The 22,302-nt window shown below is 38.4% G+C and overlaps 1 protein-coding gene across 1 annotated transcript in view; it reads right to left on the bottom strand.

The window, feature by feature from the left end:
* LOC127579868 (ras-related protein Rab-40B) overlaps window positions 1–22,302 on the bottom strand; it is a 45,343-nt gene that overhangs the window by 5,704 nt on the left and 17,337 nt on the right. Inside the window, exons 2-4 of the mRNA XM_052032882.1 lie at window positions 17,787–17,847; window positions 3,841–3,901; window positions 2,620–2,697 (exon numbers count right to left, since the gene is read on the bottom strand). Coding sequence (XP_051888842.1) covers window positions 2,620–2,697; window positions 3,841–3,901; window positions 17,787–17,847 — 200 coding nt within the window. The remainder of the gene's footprint in view (window positions 1–2,619; window positions 2,698–3,840; window positions 3,902–17,786; window positions 17,848–22,302) is intronic.

Here is a 22,302-nt window from a genome sequence, read left to right as displayed (position 1 = left end):
TCAAATTTTAAAATTTGATCAAAGAAGCAATGTAACAAATTAGCTATGGAAAACTAGAAGATTATTGGGAAATTAATTACACATCAGACATACTCAAACAGATAAATATACTGACAATCTGTGTAATGACAATTTTTTCTATGTAAAATAATTATAGTTCAAATTACTGTTAACTTGTGAGGTACTACCATATTCAAGAAACAATAGGAGTATTTGACCAATATTTTATAACAAGAAAAATGGATCTCCATGGTGTCACTCATGGTTATCTGGATGAAATGCTGTTTTGTAATTATTGGAGCACTTCAGCATGGAACGCTATTGTTTCACTCAGTCCATAGCTTCAAATCACAAAGTCTAATCACAATGTGCTGCACATTGTATATCCCAAAGACAATGGTAAGTTTATTGTTTCAGTAAAGTGGGATGCAGGTTCTCAGCTCCAAATCAGAGGAGACCAACACAAAATACTGCTGTTATTTCTCCATGAGATTAGTTCATCGGGAGTATGATTCTGAATTGCAATAAGCTGCTCAATTTGTCCATTTTAGTAGCAAATTAAGTATAGTTTTTCATAGTGATCTTACTTGCATTAAGAATCCAATTAAAATTACTATACTTTTTATTCCTCCTCTGAAATCCTAATGATTAATGTGGTTTTCTGGAAGTTCCAAAACCTCTTACTAGCCATATTATTTTTATCTATTCTTCTGTGAACGAGTAGTTCTGGAACTGATTAATACATTTTGACTTCTACTCATTACCTTTTGAACTATGTACAACATTTACAGGGAGGTAAAGGATTCTTGTCACATAATACAGGGGAAAAACAAATAGCTGACAAACAAAGACAAAGCTTTTACTCAGGGATTTTAATATCAGCAGGTACAGATAATCTCATATCTCACCAGACCAATATTCAAATTCACATGTAGTTGCAGCAAATTAATTACTTTCCATTCAATACTCATGGATCACAAATTAGTTGTGTGTAAGGAGGAGACCGAAGCTATTTTAATTCATCCATGCAGAAATGATCTTGATGTTCCCTCATTTTACAACATAAGCAGTCAAAAATTTATCAATTTATTTATTATATTGAATCCTTTATCAGAATCATGACCATAATAAAGGTACCATAATTGCCTGTGGAATAGAGGTTATTTTGTTGCTTCAGAAATACTGACAAGGTCTTTTGATTAAGCAGTAGCACTTTTGTCATTGTTGACTCACCCAGTAGCAATTCCAAAACTATTAAAATTCATGCAATGACAAAACCATAAATATTTCTGAATCTCCAATTTTTCCAGCTAAAAGCACCAGAATGGCAACATTTTTTTGGAAACAATATTTGTGTGGAATCACCAAAGGTTTTCTCTCTATATGTGAACTAACTGGTCGCATCAGAACATAAATAGAGTAAAAAATTCAAAATACACAATAATATTTACAAAGCATGTTACAAGTAAAATCTAACCATTTAAGATTATTTTAACTCTCCTTTCTTGAATTTAGACAGAGAGTCAGGTTTAAGGTTAATCTATGCTGTACTTTGGTACTTAAAATTATTATTACTTTGAAAACAATCTCCAAATTAACTGCAGCAATTGTGATTGTAAAGGATTATGAAACTACATGCAATATTTATTGTTTTTCATGGATGCCTTGACATCCATTGAGCCATTGTCAGTACATTGTTTCTTCCCCCTTTTGTTGGTGTTCATTGTGCCCTACTAAATTTTTAGGGATAAATAATTTCAACTCTTACAATCTCTTGTTTTGGCAATTTGAGAAACTAACAAGGTCCCTAAAGCCATGTCAAAATGTAAAATTTCAAATGCAATTGGAACACTTTCAAGTAAGGTGCTCCTTCCAGTCATTCAGTAGGTCAATGCACTATGTGCCATGCATTAAAAACCACCAAGAATGACCCAAGTCAATTAGTCTTAGGGTAACAAAGGCTGCCAGAGAGGAAGACAGAACTTGATTCTGTCTTAGCTCATCGCATTTGAGAATGGAAAATTCTGTTGTTGTTAAATCCTTACTACCATATACGATTCTTCTCAGAAGTACGTAGCTGCAGACACTGATAAAGTTGAGACATGAAGGTGACTACTTTCTAAAGAGATCACCAGCAAAGCTAGTTCCTCTGCGTAGAAGGATCCAGCTCCCTGCTGATTGTTTTCCATAACAAAGCTGAGAACTTAATGATGCTGAAACAGCAAGAAGTCTGTATGCTGCCCCTGCTTGGAGAACAGAATCAGTGGTGACCTACTAAAGGCAATGTGCTGAGCTACCAAAGTGAATACAATAAATAAAGCACATTATATATTACCAATCATGGAAGTGTACTTATTTTCAGCATCTTCCTTCAGTTTTAGCTCATGTTTCAATTTATGAATGTCTACTCTTTTAGTGATATTATATTACTAACACAGCTATCTGAATTAATTCATCAACTACAGCATTGCAGCTGAATGTACTAGTAACATAAAAGTTCAAACAGATATTTTCTGTGTAAGACAGAAAAGAAATTCCAACAAAGTAGACTCACCACCACTTCAACATTCAACTTAATAGTCATCATTCAAGAGTCACTGAATTTGAAATCTACCTTACCTCATCTATTTCCTTGATCCACCTGTCGATACCGTCAAATGACCAGCGATTTGTAATATCATAGACCAAAATTACACCCTGAAAATTTCGATGTTGAATAAACAGAACACATTACTAAATGACTTAAAGAAATTACAACAGGCATTCTCACAGAATTACAGAAAGGACATAAGATGGAAGGAGACTATTCAGGTAATCAAGTCCTTGTTGAGTCTAAGCAACAGCAATCCCACTGGTTCTCCTCCCCTGCCCTCTCTCTCACTAGTCATGCACATTTCTTCTTCCCAAGCATTTATTCAGTCCCCTCTTTAATGCCATAATTGAATCCACCACTCATTCTCAATCCTAGCCACTTGTAATTTTAGTTTGGAGTTATTTTCCTAATTGCCTAATTCCAAGTCCTTTGGAACAGTTTCTAAGGATACGAAGGAAAAGAAAAACATTCGCATAAGAAATAGTTCAAGGTGAAAAATATTTTTTCCAAACTGTAACATCTGTGTCTTCTAAGAGATCATTGTGCCATTGGATTGCATTAAATAACCTCACAAATAGCAACATGAAATCTTGATTTAAGCATTGTATGTAAAATGATGTATTTTATACGTATCTGCTACATTCTAAATCTAAGTTCACCAAAGAAACAATGTCAAATGAATCTCCAAACATTTTAATTGAAGTTTACATTATTGCACATGTTCAAACAATTGCAAAGTATGAATAATAGAATACTTACTGTTGCCAAGCCAAAAATCATGAAGGATTAATTTCTATGACTCTACACTCCTCTACATATATCAGAAGTGTAATGCAAGCACAGAAAATACATTACTTAAGTATATCAGGAGATTCCAGAGTTGTCTATCTAACCCAAATGCATCACATAAACAATGATGCTGGTCCAAGGCCTAAATTTTAAAAACTATCTTTTAAGAAAACAATTATTCCTCTGTGTGTTAATAGAAGGCTTGCATGTCAAGTAACTGTTAACCTATGAACTTGCATAACCATCTTTTTTGAATTGGTTTCTTTCTCCGATATGATTACCTGCTCTTCTACCTCCCAGCTGAATAATGAATTACAAATGAACGATGCAGATGTCTAAAAGTGTATTCTTTCACCAGATAAAAGAATCAACTTCTGGACCTACTTGTGGAGATAAAAAATGTTAAATAATGCATGTTTTAATTTAATAATAAATGAGAGTAGTGTTTTTTGTCTTACCTGTGCTCCTCGAGAGTAGGAACGAAAAATGGTGCAGAACCTGCCTTGTCCAGATGTATCCCTGAAGATAAAAAGAAAAAGTAAAACATGAAATAATTAAGTTTCAAAAATTGCTCAAACATAAAGTGCATTCCCAATATTATAAAAGAGAATTATATGAAAAGGTTGTATAGTGGCAGACCTGAAAGCATAAAATCAGGAATGCAAGTTGAACACACTTTTGGGGAATCTTGTTCAGACTCTTTGCTGCTATGAAAGCATTTTGACAGTGATTAGAAAGGATCATTCAATACAAAAATACAATATAGTGAGGAAAGAAAAAAAAATTAAAATGAATTACCTGGAGCAGTATCTAAGCCTCTGCTCACAACTTGAATTTATAAGAGTACCTTTAACACAGAGAACCACACAAATATCCATGCAGTGCAAAAAGGAAGAGCTATTACAATAAAAAGAGATAATGCTGGAATACTCAGAAGGTTAGATCCTGTGGATTGAGAAACAGGCATGCTTAAGGACAATGACCTTTCATCAAAATTATTTCAAGCACTTTCTGTTTTTATTTCAGATTTCCATCATCATAGTATTTTCCTTTTAGAGCTGTTGAATAGTTGATTTTAAAGGTGATAACAGCATGGATGAAGTTTAAGAAAGCAAGTTTATATCAAAGTAGTGTAAATATATGTATCTATTGTACAAAATGTAGATGAAAAGTATGGTGCAAAAATATGTCAATTACAGTTATTGGACATGTAGCATTAATACACACAGGCATAGCACACCAGACCCAAAAGCTGACAACAAGAAAGTGGCCATGTAAAATGCAACCAGTGCCCTAGGAAGAAGGCAGCCCCATTGTTCATGGGAGACCAAAAAATGAGCAATCATTTACAGCCACAAAAATACCTTCTGCAAAGGACTGAGAAAAGCAAACAAGAAATTTGTTTAACATAGCAAAGGATTGAAACAGATGGAAACTAAGTGTAGTCTTTATTGGAGTAGGGATAAAGATATCCATCTCAGCACAGTTCAATATTGAAGAAAATGATGACAATCGATATACAAACAAAAACAGAAAATGCTGGAAGAACTCAACCAATCAACATCTGTGCAAGGAGAAAGGGAAAGTATTGAAAACTATAACCCCTCCACTCTTCCCCCAGTTCTGAGGAAGGATCCCTGACCCAAAATGTTAACTGATTTCTCTTTCTACAGATATTGCTTGACTGGCTGAGTTCTTCTGGCATTTTCTGTTTTTGTTTCAGATTCCAATATCTGTAGCTTTGTGTTTACCAAAATTATGAAAATGATTCACAACATGGAATGTTGGAACAGGGTGAGAAACACATAAGAATTGGCATGCAACAATACTTTCACAACTGATTTTTTTTAAAAAAGTTAAAGCGTGAAGAAACTTCCAACATCCAATGGCTCAGTTAAGTGCTGGTGCAGTCATAAAGACCCAGATTCAGTTCTGGATGGTACCAGACAAGCTGAACTATTGGACAGGCTAGAAGGGGTGGGAAAAAGGATATTTAGAAATTAAGGCAGAAGGAACATGATAATCCAGCAGCTCCCACCCTTCTAGAAGGCATTTGACAAGGTGTTGCATAAAAGGCTGATATACAATAGGCAGAGTAAGTGAGGGGAGGCTAAATTGAGGTTCTGGTAAGGTCTTTATTTCTTTCTTATTGCACAGTCAGAGCAATGGGGAATGGCTGTCAGGGCAGTGGTATGCTCCTCTTGCAGGATATGGGAAGTCATGGAGACCTCTAATAACCCTGATGACTACATCTACAAGAAGTGCATCTGGCTACAGCTCCTTGCAGACTGCGTTAGGGAACTGGAGTAGGAGCTGGATGAACTCCAGGTCATTCAGGAGGCTGAGGGGTTGATAGAGAGGACTTACAGGGAGACGGTCACACCAAGGTTGCAGGATGCAGGTAGATGGGCGATCATCAGGAGAGGGAAAGGGAATAGGTAGTCAATGCAGGGGACCCCTGTGGCCATTCCCCTCAATAACAAATATACCACTTTGGATACTGTGGATACCTACCAGGAAAAGTGCCAGTGAGAGCAAGAATAGGAAGATATGGCAGATGAATGCGTGGCTGAAGAATTGGTGCAGGGAGCAGGGTTTCAGATTTGTGGATCACTAGGATCTCTTATGGAGAAGGTATGGCCTGTACAAAAGGGACAGGTTACACCTGAACTCGAGAGGGTTTGATCCCTCTTGTGGGGCAGGTTTGCTGGAGCTGCTGGGGAGGGTTTAAGCTTGGTTGGCAAGGGGATGGGAACCAGAGTGTTAGGTCAGATGATGGAGCAGTTGGTGTAAAGGTAGATGCAATGTGCAGAGAGACTGTGAGGAAGGATAGGCAATGGATAGGGCATAAATGCAGTCAGTTGGATAGGTTTACTTTAATCCAAGGAATATTAAGAATAAGGGTGATGAACTCAGAGCATGGATCAGTACATGGAATTACGATGTTGTGGCCATTACAGAAACTTGGCTGTTGCAAGGGCAGGACTGGCTGCTTGATTTTCCAGGGTTTAGATGTTTCAAAAAGGATAGGGAGGGAGGTAAGGGGGGGGGGGGGGGGGGGGGAGGAGAAGTGGCATTGCTAATCAGGGATAGTATCACAGCTGCAGAAAGGGAGGACATTGAGGAGGGATCGTCTACTCAGTCAGCGTGGGTGGAAGTCAGAAACAGGAAGAGAGCAATCACTCTATTCGGAGTATTCCATAGGCAGCCCCCCTCCAAAAGCAAAAAAGCAACCAGGTCACTGAGGAGCAGATGAGTAGACAGATTTTGGAAAGGTGCAAAAATAACAGGGTTGTTGTCATGGGTGACTTCAACTTCCCTAATATTGATTGGCACCTCCTTAGTGCAAAAGGTTTAGATGGGGCAGAATTTGTTAGGTGTGTCCAGGAAGGATTCCTGACACAGTATGTGGACAGGGTGACTAAAGGTGAGGCCATACTGGATCTAGTACTAGGCAATAAACTTGGTCAGGTGACAGACCTCTTGGTGGGTGAGCATTCCAGAGACTACAGCTCCCTGACTTTTAGCATAGCCATAGACAAGGAGAGGAACAGATGATATGGGAAAGTATTTAATTGGGGGAGGGCTAATTATGATGGTATTAGGCAGGAATTTAGAAGCATCAATTGGGAACTGATGTTCTCAGGGAAATGCACAGCAGAAATGTGAGCTTCTTTAGGGACCACTTGCATGGGGTTCTGGATGTTTGTCCCACTGAAACATGGAAAGGATGGCAGGGTGAAGGAACCATGGTTGACAAGAGAGGTGGAACATTTAGTCAAGAAGGAGGAGGAAGCATACTTAAAGCTTGGGAAGCAAAAATCAGACAGAGCTCTTGAGAGTTATAAGGTAACAGAAGGAGCTTAAGAAGGGACCTAGGAGAGCTGGAAGGAGACACAAGAAGGCCCAGCAAGGAGGATTAAGGAAAACCCCAAGGTGTTCTACACGTACGTGAAGAACAGGAGGATGACTAGGGTTAGGGTAGGACTGCTCAGGGATAAAGGGGGAAAATATGTCCCTGGAGGCAGCGGAGGTCCTTAATGAATACTTTGCTTCAGTGTTCACCAGGGAGAGGGACTTAAGACGAATGGGAGGTCAGCGTAAAACAGGCTAATGTGCCGAAGCACGTCGAGGGTAAGAAATAGGCAGTGTTAGAGCTTCTGAAAAACATTAGGATAGGTAAGTCCCTGAGGCCAGATGGGATATACCCCAGGTTACTATGGGAAGTGAGGGAAGAGATTGCTGGGGCATTGACGATGATCTTTGCATTCTCCCTGGCCACAGGAGTGGTACCAGAGGATTGGAGGATGACAAATGTTGTTCCATTGTTCAAGAACGGTAATAGGGATAATCCTGGGAATTATAGACCAGTGAGTCTTACATCAGTGGTGGGCAAACTATTGGAGAGGATTCAGGATTTATGAGCATTTGGAAAAGCATACTTTTATTGGGGATTGTCAGCATGGCTTTGTGAGGAGCAAGTTATACCTCATGAACCTAATTGAGTTTTGAGGAGGTGATAAAGCAAATTGATGAAGGTAGAGGGGTGGATGTGGTGTATATGGATTTTAGTAAGGCGTTTGACAAGGTTCCCCATGGTAGGCTCATCCAGAAAGTCATGAGGTATGGGATCCATGGAAAATTAGCTGCGTGGATTTGGTATTGGCTTGCCCACAGAAGGCAGAGGGTGGTAGAAGATGGAGAGTATTTTTCCTGGAGGTTGGTGTCTAGTGGTGTTCCACAGGGATATGTTCTGGGACCCCTACTCTTTGTGATTTTTATAAGCGACTTGGATGAATAAGTGGAAGGGTGGGTTAGTAAGTTTGCAGATGACACGAAGATTGATGATGCTGTGGATAGTGTAGAAGGTTGTAGTAGGTTGCAACGGGACATAGACAGGATGCAAACTGGGCAGAGAAGTGGCAGATGGAGTTCAATCCAGTAAAGTGTGAAGTGATATAGCCTCATTATAGGAATGCTGTGGAAGCTTTAGAAAGGGTACAGAGGAGATTTACCAGGACGCTACCTGGATTAGAGAACATGTCTTATGAGGAAAGGCTGAGTGAACCAGGGTTTTTCTCTTTGGAACATAGGAAGATTAGAGGTGACCTGATAGAGGTGTATAAGATTATGAGAGGCATAGATAGAGTGGATAGCCAGCACCTTTTTCCCAGGGTGGCAATGGCCAATACCAGAGGACATCCATTTAAGGTGAGTGGAGGAAAGTTTAGGGGAGATGTCAGAGGTAGGTTTTTGTTTTAAAACACAGAGTGGTGGGTGCCTGGAATGCACTGCCGGTGGTGGTGGTCAAGGCTGTTAAAAATAGGGACATTTAAAATACTCTTACATAGGCACAAGGATGTAAGAGAAATGGAGGGTTCTGGGCTGTGTAGGAGGGAAGGGTTAGACTGATTGTGGAATAGATCCATATAGGTCAGCAACAACATCGTGGGCTGAAGGGCCCATACTATGCTGTACTGTTCTATGTTCTATTATTACAAGAACTCACTGTTCTTGGGCAGGTAGCGTTAGCATAGATTGAAGACTGGTTGAAAGTGGGAATAAAAATTGGTCTTTTTCAGGCAGGATGTAACCAGTGGAGTGCCCCAAGGATCAGTTCTTGGAGCTCAATTAATTACAATCTATATTCATGACTTGGAGGAGGAGCAGTGTTAAGGTATCCATGGTTGTTAATGCTATGAAAATACAGTAAATGAGTTGAATGTGGGAAAGTGTGAGGTCAGGTGCCTTAGTATGAGGAATCAAAAGGCAGATTATTATTTAAGTGGAGAAAAATCACAAATGAATGAAATTTAGAGGAACTTACGTGTTCTTGTGAATGAATCATAAAACAACAACAGGCAAACAGCAAATAATTAGGAAGGCAGATGACACATTGGATTTTATTACAAGGTGATTGGAGTTTAGATAGAGAAATATTGTTATAATTGTATAGGGTGTTGGTGAGACTATATCTGGAGTACAATACGCAGTTTTGGTTACTTATTTAAGAAAAGATATACCAGCACTAGTAGTAGTCCAAAAGAGATTTGCTAGACTAATTCCTGGGAGGATAGTGTTGTCCGATCATGAACAGCTAAAGAATGTGGATCTGTATTTTCTGGAGTTTAAAAAAATGAGGGATGATCTTACTTAAACACACAAGATCCTAATATTGAGATGACTTTCCCTCTTGTGGAAATGACATGAATGGGGGGACATAGTTACAGGATAAGAGAGCAGTCATTAAGAATTTAGGCATATGGGAATTTCTTCTTGCAGATGTTAGTAAATCTTTGGAATTCTCTACAGCAGAAGGTTGTGGAGGCTAGACAAGAGGAGGAATTTAAAAGAGGAAGTTGATAATTTATTGAAAGACTGGAGAATGGAGAGTTAAGGGGAAAATGACACGCAAAAGGAGTTTAGACCTGCGGCAGACCAGTCATGATCATATTTAATGCCTTGGCAGGCTTGAGGTGCCAAGTAGCATATCCCTTCTCCTATTTTCTTGCATTTGCACATTTACTAAGATTTCCTGCTGCCATATGAATACGGACTTGCAGAGATTTTAAAAGTCTTGTCAGGCTGTGTCCCATGGTTTAACCTCCAAATGTCCCTGGTCATTGAAGGCAGTCCAGAATTTATACTTTCACAAATGCCTGTGCTTAAAGTTGCAACTTGTATGTATTACATTTGAATTACTTGGGCCTGTCATAGTATCCATTTGTACAGGTTTCAATTATAATGTTTTGTGTTTATACCATTACAAAAACAAGGATGTGTTAATCTAGTGGTTTGAATGGAGCAAAATATCATAGGCTTTAAAGTTGAGGGTCATATCTTTCCAGGTGTTGTTGATAAGGTAAATGTTGTTGAAAGAGGGAAGAGGCATTCAAAAATAAAGGAATTTCCAGAGTGAGAGAACATGGGGATCAGATAGCTTACAGAGAGGGAAGAGAAAACTGGATAATGAGAGGAGATTTATAGAATTGTGGAAGTCATCAACGTTGCAAAAAAAAGCAAAGTTTGAGAAAGGAGAGTCTGCACTAGAATTTAAAGTCATCATAAAACAAGATTTTGCTGAGTAGTAAAATGAAATTGAGCAAAATTCAATGTTAAAAGTAATTTAAAGGGTGAAAAATTAGATAAGAACTCCTTCCCCCACCTCTTACATTTGTTAGAGTTGCTATTTCAATCTGCTTGAAGGAGTCAATATACCACATTGATGATCCTATTGTGAAGCTGGCCAATGGAGCTGCCTTCAAGTTTTATAGTTAGTATATTAACACTAATAGCAAGAACAACATGATTTTGTTGAACACATTGATTACACAGTGAGGATTTACAACTTAAGAGGGAAGTACAAAGCACATTTGGAATGCAGGAAGCTTGTGTTTCACTATACTTAATCATGGCAGATATTTGCTGACAGGCTCTGGTTACCCAGATTTGCAGGAACCAAATAATGCAATGTTCCGTGAGGAAAAAAACAGCTATGCAAAATACAAGTGAATATAATTAAAATTCCCAAAATCTACTTCTTAGTAAACAGCATTGTGTAAATCATGAAGATTCATAAACTATTCACCTCAGCAATATTTCCCATCTCTACTCTGATCTGTGATTTTAAAATTCATGCTGCTTTAACTATTCCAATACTTTCCAGGCTAATCTCCCATTAGCCAGACTTTTATCTTCTGTTTTCACTTTAAGATTGGGCTGCTTAATTCCTTTTCAAATCAATTAGCCATTCCACTTCTTGTGGTTTAGTGTTGGATTATTTTTAGGAAGTACATAGTTTGAGCATAGTGTAGTTATAGTATTCATTGTGTTTTTCCTCTAGAAGTCCACAGTTGACAAATTAAATCCAATCTTTATAGAAAAAATAAAAAAAAGAGGGCTCAATTATCCATTAATAATTTTGAAAGCCTTTTACTTCATCATCTCTATAGATGGAAGAAAGTTTTTTTCTCTCAATATACACTGGATTTTCTAAAGCTCTCCTCTCATTGAATTAAAGAAAATTATAGCACTGAGGATAGCCATTTGGCCAAAAGTGTCCTTGGTGGTTACTCTCATGTCCCAGCCCTTATCAGCAGGTTACAGTGTTTCACGCACTCAGTGAGGTACTCTGTGTGTATGATGACAGTTTCTTTCTCCATCACTTTTTCAGACAATGAGTTGTAGACACTAACCACTCTGCAGCTGAATAAAAAGTCTCAAATCCCCTCTAATCCTATTGCCAATTACCTTATCTCAGTGCCTTCTATTTATTGACATTTCTGCTAATAGAAATAGGTCTTTTTAACTTTGTACACCTCAATTAAATAGAGTCAGTGAGAAAGTGAGAGATCTTTCTTTTTATATGATGGTGATATCCCTTTCACATACAAGTTTATTGCAAGAGGAAAGCTGTGAATGACAGGTACAGGCCATTCCCGGATGATGAACAGGTTCCATTTTTACAGACGTCCTTAAATCAATTGTGTTCATGTCAGAAAATACACAAATATCACTCAATATGGTAACCATGTGTCCACTGTATTGTAATGAATGGGATCAAAGCACACAAGACTTAAGAAAGAACAATAACGAAAAGTGGAAAGAGAGAAAATTAGTTTTGCCGTTTGTAGGAAGGAATGTATGCAGGTACGTTGTACTTTTGAATTTATTAATATGGCAGCTTGTTCGTATGTGCAGGTATTTGGCCAGAACAGCAACTATAGAGATCCTAATGCAAGTTAGCTAGGCTCAAATAATTTTCATTTTAATTTATTCATTTTCCGAGATCTGAATGATGCTGGCAAGGGCAGCATTTATTGTTCATCTCTAACTGCCCAGCAGAAGGCACTGATGAGCTATCTTCTTCAGTTGCTGCAGTCCTTCTGGTGAAGGTACTCCTACAGTGGTGAAGGTACTCCTACAGTGGTGTTGGCTGGAGAGTTCAAGGATTTGGACCCAGTGACAATGAAGTACCGGTTTTACATTTCCAAATCAGAATGGAGTACGACTTGGGAGGGTGCAGGTTCTTATCCAAACTGCAAAACATTTTGAATAAAGAAGCTTTGGATAATGTGGGTCAACGCTATTATCTCAGTAACTAAGTTCTTAGAGTAGATAGACAACAATGCTAAAATTGGCAAAGTTTCAGTGGTAAACTTCTCATGTACCTGTAACAACACATTGTTGACCCCAAATGTACATGCTTATTAGATTCCTGCCCACAGTATTCTTTTTTTTACATAGGAGTAAAAAGCTGGTGATGTACTCCAAGTTGGAGGGAAAACTGAACAATTTTGACATTTCAGAAAAATATTTTGAATCACTTGACACCATTGGATCACCTCGAGAGAACCAGCTTACAATCTATGTAGACCATGTTGAATGCTTGCAGGCTTTGCAGACTGGGACATGTGAATCACACGCAGATTGTCAACTGAAGGGTCTACTATTTGACCATCTCAAGAACCGCCCACACAGAGGAGAAGGTCAAAAATACAGCACCAAAATCAAGCAAATTCAGGATTCCCACTGACGATTTGGAGAACCTTACCAGAACTACTCAGTCTGGAGAAGCCAGGTCAAGGCTGGTGCAACGATTGCAGAGCCACCAAAAAAGGTAAGCCAAGAAGCAGAGTATGCTCCAACCTCTGTGATTGGATCTGAAGCCATGATAGGCTGGCTCATTGCTCATGTAACACCCTCTTCATGACAGACAGATTTTGTCTTACTGAATTTAGGTCACTGATAAAAAGCCAAAGACTTTATTTTTGAAATCCTAACCAATGTTCATTGCTAAGGTAATAGGTTGTACTTTAGAGTTTGTTTTATGTGCATACAAAATTGACAGTTTATGCTATAACATTAAATGTAAAGGTTTTCAAGGGAATTGGGAATAAATAGCTTTTTAATATCTTTACATGTGAAAGTTGTGCGCTATCGCTGACTCATGCATTTAAGGTAGTGAAGTCTCATCAGGTGTGCAAAAAGAACAGTCTAAAAAAAACTACAGGGAATGTAGGTGGATTAATAGTAATCACTGAAATCTGAGTGAATGTACTAAACACAGCACTGCTGGGAGCAGGAACAGAGAAAACAGTGAATGAGTGATAAGCTAGACTGACATTGGGAAATATAGGATTGAAGAAATGATAAAAGGATGCTTGGAAGAAATTGTAGTATGATAAGGCATAGTCAAGGTAATTTTAAGAATGGGAAATCATATTTGACAAACAGTTTTTTTTCAGATGAAATTAGCAGAGTATATAATAGGGAACCTGTACAGATGGAATGTCTGATTTTCCAAAGCTATTCCAAAGATGCCATACAGGAGATTGTCACAAATTTTGAGGACTCATGGAGTTGGAGGCAACATATTTATACAAGAGCAAAACATGACAGGAAAAAAAAGTTTACGATTACTCTCAGCCAGAGGCAAGTTTGCCAACAACCTCGTACTATATGGGATACCCATATCTGAAAGGAAATGTTGTCCGTTATGATCAACTTTAATACATGGCAACAATATTCCTGTAAAAACAGAGATTATGTATGGGGCTGGAACAGGAATCTCCAGGACAGGCACAAGTAGTGACATCCTTCCCTGGTTTTCCCTGAAGTCCTGTGCCAGGTGGTGATTACAGTTTACCCAAAACCAGGCCTAGATCCTTAGGACCCACCTGACACTGGGCTCAGTTTTCGTGTTAAATTAGGCTTGAGATCCATTTTATGCTGGGCCTCTCTCACTAGTGCTAACTGCACTTTCAGAGAGTTTTTTTTAAAGTAGCAGGTATAGGCATGACAAGGTGCAAAATTTTTTGAAATACCATCCCTACCTTCCACATTTTATTCTTATTAGAGACAGGCACATGTGCATGAATCCAAGGGTTTTTCCAGATATAACATGCTGTGAAGGACAGTGGTTATAGAAGGTTGACAGAGATCAAATGGATTCAATTCCTGACTTAGTGTGATTAAAATGTGAACAGATAGTTCTTTAAAGAAAACATAGCTATTAAGTATTTTTTCTGAATGGTTTGAGTATTGCCTTAAAAATTTAGTGATATGATTCTAACAATGGATAGATCATCTATTATTTTCTTTTCTTTTGCTTACTTAATATCATTTCATGCAATGTCTCCATTTACAAGAGTCATTTTGACCCATTCACCCCATGCTGATCCCAGGATCCTTTGGATACAGTGGGGCTTATTATGGTTCCCATACAACAAGCCCAGCACACAATCTATCCCTTAATGCTGAAACATCAGCACCCTAATCAGAATTGCCCAGTGTATAATCTATAACAGCCTTCCAATGTTGTCTCACCGTCCCAGTAGACAGTCTTTAGCTTACATTGAATTGTTGCATGTGAAATGAAGGAATGGCTGACTGCACTAGATATAACAAAGACCAAGTCCAGACAACATGCTAGCTTTGGCACTGAACACATGCTATAGAGCTAATCATATCTCTGTCCAAGTTTTTCTGAATGGCTACAACGCCATCTACCTGATTAAGTAGAAAATTACTCAGGTACGTCCCATCTCTAAAGAGCAAAAAAATTTCAATCCAGCCTCATCAACCTACTTTCAATCATCAGCAAAGAAGCTGTAGAAGTCACTAATGAAGCATCAGTAACCTGTTCACCAAAGCTCATTTTGAGTTCTGAAGGACCACTCAGCACCAGACCCTACAGGGTAGCATTCTGATGAGCGGACTTCATTAACTCTATTTCTCTTTCCAAAGATGCTGGATGACCTGAGTATTTCTATGTTTTGTTTTTATATGAGACACTACAGTTCTGGTCCAAACATGGACAAAAGAGATAAATTTCAGAAGTGAGGTGAGAGTGACGTGGTGAATATCAAGGAAGCATTTGTTCAAGTGTGGCATCAAGGATCCTTACTAAAATCATGTCAATGGGAATTAAGTGAAAAAAAATCTCAACTCACTAGAGTTACAGTATACCTAGCTCAAAGAAAAATGGCTCCCAATGCCAATTATCTTCAGGTGCTTTGCCTATGACTGTCCTTCCATCATTAGGTCAGAAGTGAGGATGTTCTCTGAAAATTGTGCAGTATTCAGTTGAATTTGCCAATCCTCAGACAATCAAGTAGCTCACCTACATGGAGGGGCTTCATGACATTGATGATGAATAGGTTAGTAAGTGGCATGCCAAGTCTGCCACACAAGAGTGCCAAACAGTCAATACAAAGGTAGACTCAACAACCTTCCCTTGACATTCAAAGGTATTATCATTGCCACGATCCTCCACTAACAATATTCATAACCAGTAAACAACTAAGACCAAAACGTTGAGAAAATTTGTCTTTGCTTTTGATGTGCCACATAAAACACAGATGAAAATGTAAAAGGGATCTGTAGGGTATTCTTACAGCAGAATTAACAGCAAAGGATGAATACTTCTAGAAGTGGAGGTTGTGACCAAACCCACCAAAATTCATGTTCACTAGTTTCCACACTGCAAGCTGCCTGGTAACCTAATTTTACCGGACACAAGAGACTGCAGATGTTGGAATCTGGAACAACACACAAACTGTTGAAGGAACTCCTGACCTGATGCAAGGTTTCAGCATGAGACATCAACAATTCCTTTCTCCCCACATATGCTGCTCGACCCGCTGAGTTCCTCCAGCAGATTGTTTGTTGATTCAATGTTACCATTTGTGAGAAGAATATTCATTACAGTCAGATATCAACATACCTTGAGGGGTTATGGACATCTCACAACCACTGTGGAAGCCAATCATTTTTGCCTCTCTTTACTTGTTAAAGGTTCAGTGAAATGGGGACAGGAAACACCAAATCATTTTATTCTTTTGGGCATGTATGTACTTCAGAAAGTAAATAGAATGGCTAGCTTCTGGTCTTTAACTGTATATTGAACATGCAATCAGGTTTCTCAATGGCTATGATGCTGACAACATTACCTCTCATTGATTCCAGAGCACCTTATCAAGTTTGGTCATTCTTCCAGAGTTGCTAAAAATCAACAGCATCTTAAAACCCAGATTAGATAATCTTTCATGAAGTAGTTCATTACCTCTGTGAACACTGGTGATTTCCTGAAGGTGTGGAGAATTTACCCATCATGATTTGGAGAGTAAATTTAACTCAACCCTGTTGAATATTATTATTCATTCTTTTTCACTGTAGAATTGTTTTGAGTCCTGTTCTCTGTAGATATCTCTCGGTCAGTTAGCATTAGGATTTTCAGATCGTGTTTCAGTGGCCATTAATTTGGATGTGCTGTTTACTTTGGTAGATGGCTCCTTAATGTGTACGTACTTTCTGGATTTGCAAGAGATTCAGAAAATACAAATAGAAAATGCCCTTAATACTCAGCAGATCAAGATGCATTTGTGGAGAAGGAGACAGGAGTTAAATTTCAAGTCAATGACTTTTCAGCAGAACTGGGAAATGTTAAAAATGAAATAAATCTTAAAGTTGCAGAGAAAGGAGGAAAGTTTGTGAAAACCAGGAGAGATGAATGACACATACAGTGGTGGTAGTGGCTGAAAGATTAAGAAAAATCTCTTTACCTTTCTGGAGTTTCGGGGAGGAGGAACAGGAGTCTGAAGACCCACACTCAATGATTCAGAAACAGCTTCTTCCCTCTCTGTCATCAGATTTCTGAACTGTCCATAAACCCATGAACACTACCTCGTTATACCTTTCTTTTTGCACTATTTATTTTTGTTAGTAGTTTTATGTCTTTGCACTGTACTGCTGCCGTAAAATAACAAATTTCACGACATACTAGTCAGTGATAATAAATCTGATTCTGATTCCGTTTACCCGCAGGCTGGGGCAAGGAGCAGACCCATGGAAGGATTAGTGAGGACCATAGTGTGTGAAAAGGTCAGAGATTAAAAAATTCAAAATGGATTCAATAATTAATACATAGGACATCAGCTGAACATGTGCATATTTTGCATTTTCTAGGTAGAGTTCAAATTTCTTGGAAGGTCTGCTCAAACTTTCTGAGCATAAAGATTAGCTGTATATCTATACCGTGAGTTGAATTATCCTAATGGTGACATCAAGGGATCTTTTGACATTAATTCTGGATTTTGTAACTTTTGCTCTACTTGTTCTGATTAAAATTCTGGTCTGCAGAATGCTCCATCACCTTGAAAGTTACCCTGGTTTATACAGTTTCACAATGTGGCAACATTCCAGGTCTGGAAGAATTTCTGGCTTACAGTGCATCCTAAAAAAGCTACTTCCTAAAACAGCTACTTTTCTACAATGTTTGGAAACCTCTTCTTTACACTTTGACAGTGCAAGCCTGATTAGAGAATATGAGACATTGATTCTCCCACTGAAGAAGATAAATGTAACAATTATCTTCTGTCCTTCACAGTTAAAGAGCACTTACCAGAGTTGTAATTTCACCCGACGCCCATCTAAGAGAATTGTTGTCGTCTTGTAATCAATGCCTGTCAGAAAAAAATACAAGTGTTATCAGAAGACCCCTTAACCCAGATGAATTAATCAATAAAGAAGTAGAAGCTCTTTGCTGCAAACATGACCAAGCTCGATTTTCTCACAATTACTAATTTCTCTCGGTTACTTTGGAAGATTGGAAGTGAGGAGATGGAGAGATGGGGCAAGGGAAGCATATCTCTGTATAAATCAGTGTGGTTGTTGCTTAATGAGATGACAGAGGGCTGGATGGTGTTTTTCTATAAGAGTTCTCTCTCTTGTTCAACTTATAAATGCTTCATGAAAGCTTCTTTAACAATGCATTCAGATTCCAGAGCTAAATTTCTTCAGATGCTTCCACGTTCCCAGCTGCCTTGTGGAGATTCACTTTTGGATAAGCAATGTCACATAAATCTACATTGTTAGAATTCAGATTTTGTTCTCAATCTACTTCCAGTGCTGAGACCAAAGTGGTCAGTCAAACCCTAGTTTTTTGTGCAGGTAGTATTTTGGCACTTCCGTGTGTGATCAGTAGTTGAAACAGTCGTAATGCGTCAGATATAAAGAGTATTTTAGTCATTGTGCAAGCACCCTCAGGAGAGTCCCCTTTCAAACTCAAATCTTACTGTAACAAATGCAAATTCACTGACAACATCATTGTTGAATGAATCACAGGTGGTAATGAGTCAGAATGCAGGAACAAGATAGGACACCTGGTTGGGTAGTGCCAGAACAACAACAAATTCCTGTTCAACATCAATAAAACTAAAGAACCAATTGTTGAGTTCAGGAAGGAGGAGGATCAACAGTGGAGAAATTCAGCAGCTTGAAATTCCTGGGTGTTAACATATCTGATAATCTATCCTGGGCCCAGCACATAGATGCAATCACAAGGAAGGCGCACCAGAGTCTTTACTTTCTTAGGAGATTAAGGTGGTTTGGCATGTCACTGAACAATCTAACAAACTTCCACGGATGTACCTTTGAAAGTATCCTGACTGGTTACATCATGATCTGGTATGGTAATTTGAATGTGCAGGAATGCAAGGAGCTGCAGAGAGTAGCGGACTCAGCCCAATACATCATGGGCACATCCCTCCCTGCGATTGAAAGTATCTACATGAGGCACTGCCCCAAGGAGGCAACATCTATCATCAAAGATTTCCACCATCCCAGCCATACCATCTTCTTGCAGCTACCATCGGGCAGGAGGTACAGAAGCCTGAAGTCCCACACCACCAGGTTCAGTAACAGCTAGTTCAGCCATTTGGTTCTTGGACCAACCTGCACAACCCTAATCACCATCTCAGTGGAGCAAAACTATGATCACTTTGCACTACAATGCACTTTGTTTTCTCTTTTTTTGTTCTAACTGTGTTCTTTCTTGTATAATTTTGCATAATTTATGTTGTTGATTTTTGTTTTTCTTGTGAATGTTGTGTATCTGATGCCATATGCCTGTGATGTTGCAGCAAGTCTTTCACTGCACCTGTGCATACATGTACTAATGCACATGACAATAAACTCAACTTTGACTTTGAACTGACAAATAAGCACTGATTTAATTAAAAATCTGAAAAGCCATAAACCATTTTCCCCCTAAAGTAAAGAACCATCATTCATTTTACTATCAACGTTTAGAAATAAGAACACAAGTGTTAGGGATTCAGGAGTGATGGAATTTATGTATATACCAGGCATTAATTCAAATGAGAACCAGTCTTTAGTTCTTAATGTAAATTGCAAACAGTAATCAGCTTTGAAATTAAAAGGACAGTTTTGTTAACAAACAGTGCTGTCTACAGAGTACTGGCCCACAGTTGCTCAAGAGATATGGTTCATAAACTGACAAGACCATGACAAATTCTCATATGCAGCAGTTAAATGCAAGACAATGGGAGTATGTTAATTGGCCTACATTTATCCAGGCAACATTGGTTATTTTGCACCATTGTGACTGAGATCAAGGAAACTTCCAGACCAGATTGATTTTGTCACTTAGCACATCAACATGGCCATTGGCATACTTGCTCTATTTATCAACTACTGGAATATTTGTGCACCCAGAGAGTCAGCCCTCACAACACTAATCTTGGGTGTCTGAGTTAGAACATAGAACAGTGCAGCGCAGGAACATGCCCTTCGGCCTACAATGTTGTGCCAATCCAATTACATTAGTAACAAAATATCCAACTAAATTAATCCCTTCTGCCTAACACAATGTCCATATCCTTCCATTCCCCTCACATTCATGTGCCTAAGAGCTTCTTGAACACCCCTATCGTATTTGCCTCCACCACCACCCCAGGCAGTGCATTCCAGTGCATTCTGTTCTTAGAAGCTTTTGGACCATCCATGTGAATTACTTTGTCCTAACAAAGGTGTTTGAACATTCAGAAGTGTCCAGTCAGTTACAGCGTGCTCCTACAGTAAATACGTACTTCAATGGAACCATTTGTCAGACAAAATATTGAAGTAAACAATGTCATTGTAGCTACTGAAATTGTATTGAATCACCTGCTGTTACCCTAATTCTGAAGAATACAAAAACTCGATGTACTTTGAATTCAGAGACTCCACTGACAGGGTCTCCAGGAGAAAACCTGTTTGTCATGATGAATAAAAAATCTTTTATATAAACCCACTTCAGTATATTTCCAGTGACTCAGTTCACAGTCACAACAACAAGCATCAGCTTAATCATCCCCTTCGATTCTTCAGGGATATCCTATATTCATATTATAAGAATAATTTTAAACAAAATAATTTTTCAGGATTCATGGAAAGTGGGATTGGTTTCATGTAATCTCAGGATATTATAATTATGTAGAATTATATATTATTAATTTGTATAATATCAATACTTTGGAATACTTTGTCATACAGCGACAAGTTTACACTCCTGGTCACAAGTAAACAATCATCTCAGACTATTCTGCTGCTTCTAAGCAGGTGTTTTAAACATTGCACTGGCGGAGATCGGCAGTAGGCAACCTGCTAATCTTTGGGCAGGAAATGCTGCAACAGCTAGGACAGCCAGAAAGCGGAAAAATCCAGCATAAAAACACTGTTGGTGACTTGGCCAAGCTCCTCAAAATGCTATTATTTATTTAAATCCTAACTTTTAAACAAGGCAGATTTAGATAAGATCACTTACTGTGGAAATTAAGGACATAAAAGCAAAAAGTAGGCTTTTATTTGCTGGAAAAGCCATAATAGTTTGGCATAGTGCTTAAGCGGTATAATTGTCCTTCAGAATTAAAGAATCATCCATATTTTGTGCTTTAATCTTTTTTTAAAATTCAAATGTTTAAGTTAATTTGTTCTAACCTTCTGAAGCTTGTTTGTTCTTCCAACGATGGTATTCAGAAAAGGGTTGTAGAATTTTACTGTGGCATTCACTGAGGACAGGTAGTACAGGCCTTGAAAGTCTAATTGATAATATGGTGGGAGTGGTAGTGTGAGGTGCAGGGAAAACGAGTGATTGGTGCGTTATGGTATTGGTTGAGAATCATCATCTGGAAGAAAGGTTGGGTGGTGTGGAATTGGTGCAGTTGTGGTAAATGGGGAAATGATTGGCGGGGGACTGAGGTGAGCCAGTATGAAAATAAAGGCAACTTACCAGAACTAGCTTTCCAAGCTCCCAGGACTGCTCTCCCAATTTATACACCAGCCCACTCGTATTTGTGAGGAAGACTTAAAGTCAAGTGGGAATGAGCTCACCGTTTCTGAATCTGGTGCTTAATCCTATATTGGGTGGTCCGTCCAATTTGATTCTTATTGTGACTCATTGTGAAAAAGGAGATGGGTGTTTTGCCTATAAGGGATGATGCCATTCCAGTTGTTAGAAGGGATGTTGGCTCAGCAGATCATGGCAGAGAATTAGCACAGTTTTGGTGGAGCTAAGAAGCAGCAAGGGCAAAAAAACATTAGTGGGAATTGTTTATAGGCCTCTGAATAATAGTAGAGATGTAGTGCACGGTATAAATGAGGAAATCGGAGGTGCTTTAATAGGGGTAATACAGTAACTATGAGAGATTTTAATCTAATATAGACTCGCTAAATCATATTTGTACTAACAATGTGAAGGATGAATTCCTGAAATGTATACAAAATGGATTTCTAGATCAATATCTTAAGGAATCTAGTACTGTGAAGTGAAAGGTTAATAACATCATTTTAAAATGGTCCCTAGGAAAGAGTGACCTTAAAATGAGAGAAATTTACATTGCTTGTAAACCCTTTCAAAACAGTCTAAAAAAAAGTAACAGATTATAAAATTTCCACAGTATGATACAAGTGTCATGTGATTACCGCTTACGACACAGCAGAGTTTAGTGAAATTCTGCATCAGTTTTGTATATTTTTCCTGATGTAAACAGCATCTTTTTACTTGGCAGGTAATTCCATATATTTCATTTCCCAAATTGTGTAAATGTTGGATTGGAATCAAGGGAACACCACCCCCT

The sequence above is a fragment of the Pristis pectinata genome, chromosome 18 (genome assembly GCF_009764475.1).
Source record: "Pristis pectinata isolate sPriPec2 chromosome 18, sPriPec2.1.pri, whole genome shotgun sequence".
NCBI classification, from domain to species: Eukaryota; Metazoa; Chordata; class Chondrichthyes; order Rhinopristiformes; family Pristidae; genus Pristis; species Pristis pectinata.
The sequence above is the reverse complement of the archived record's forward strand: the minus strand, read 5'-3'. Positions and strand labels throughout refer to the sequence as shown.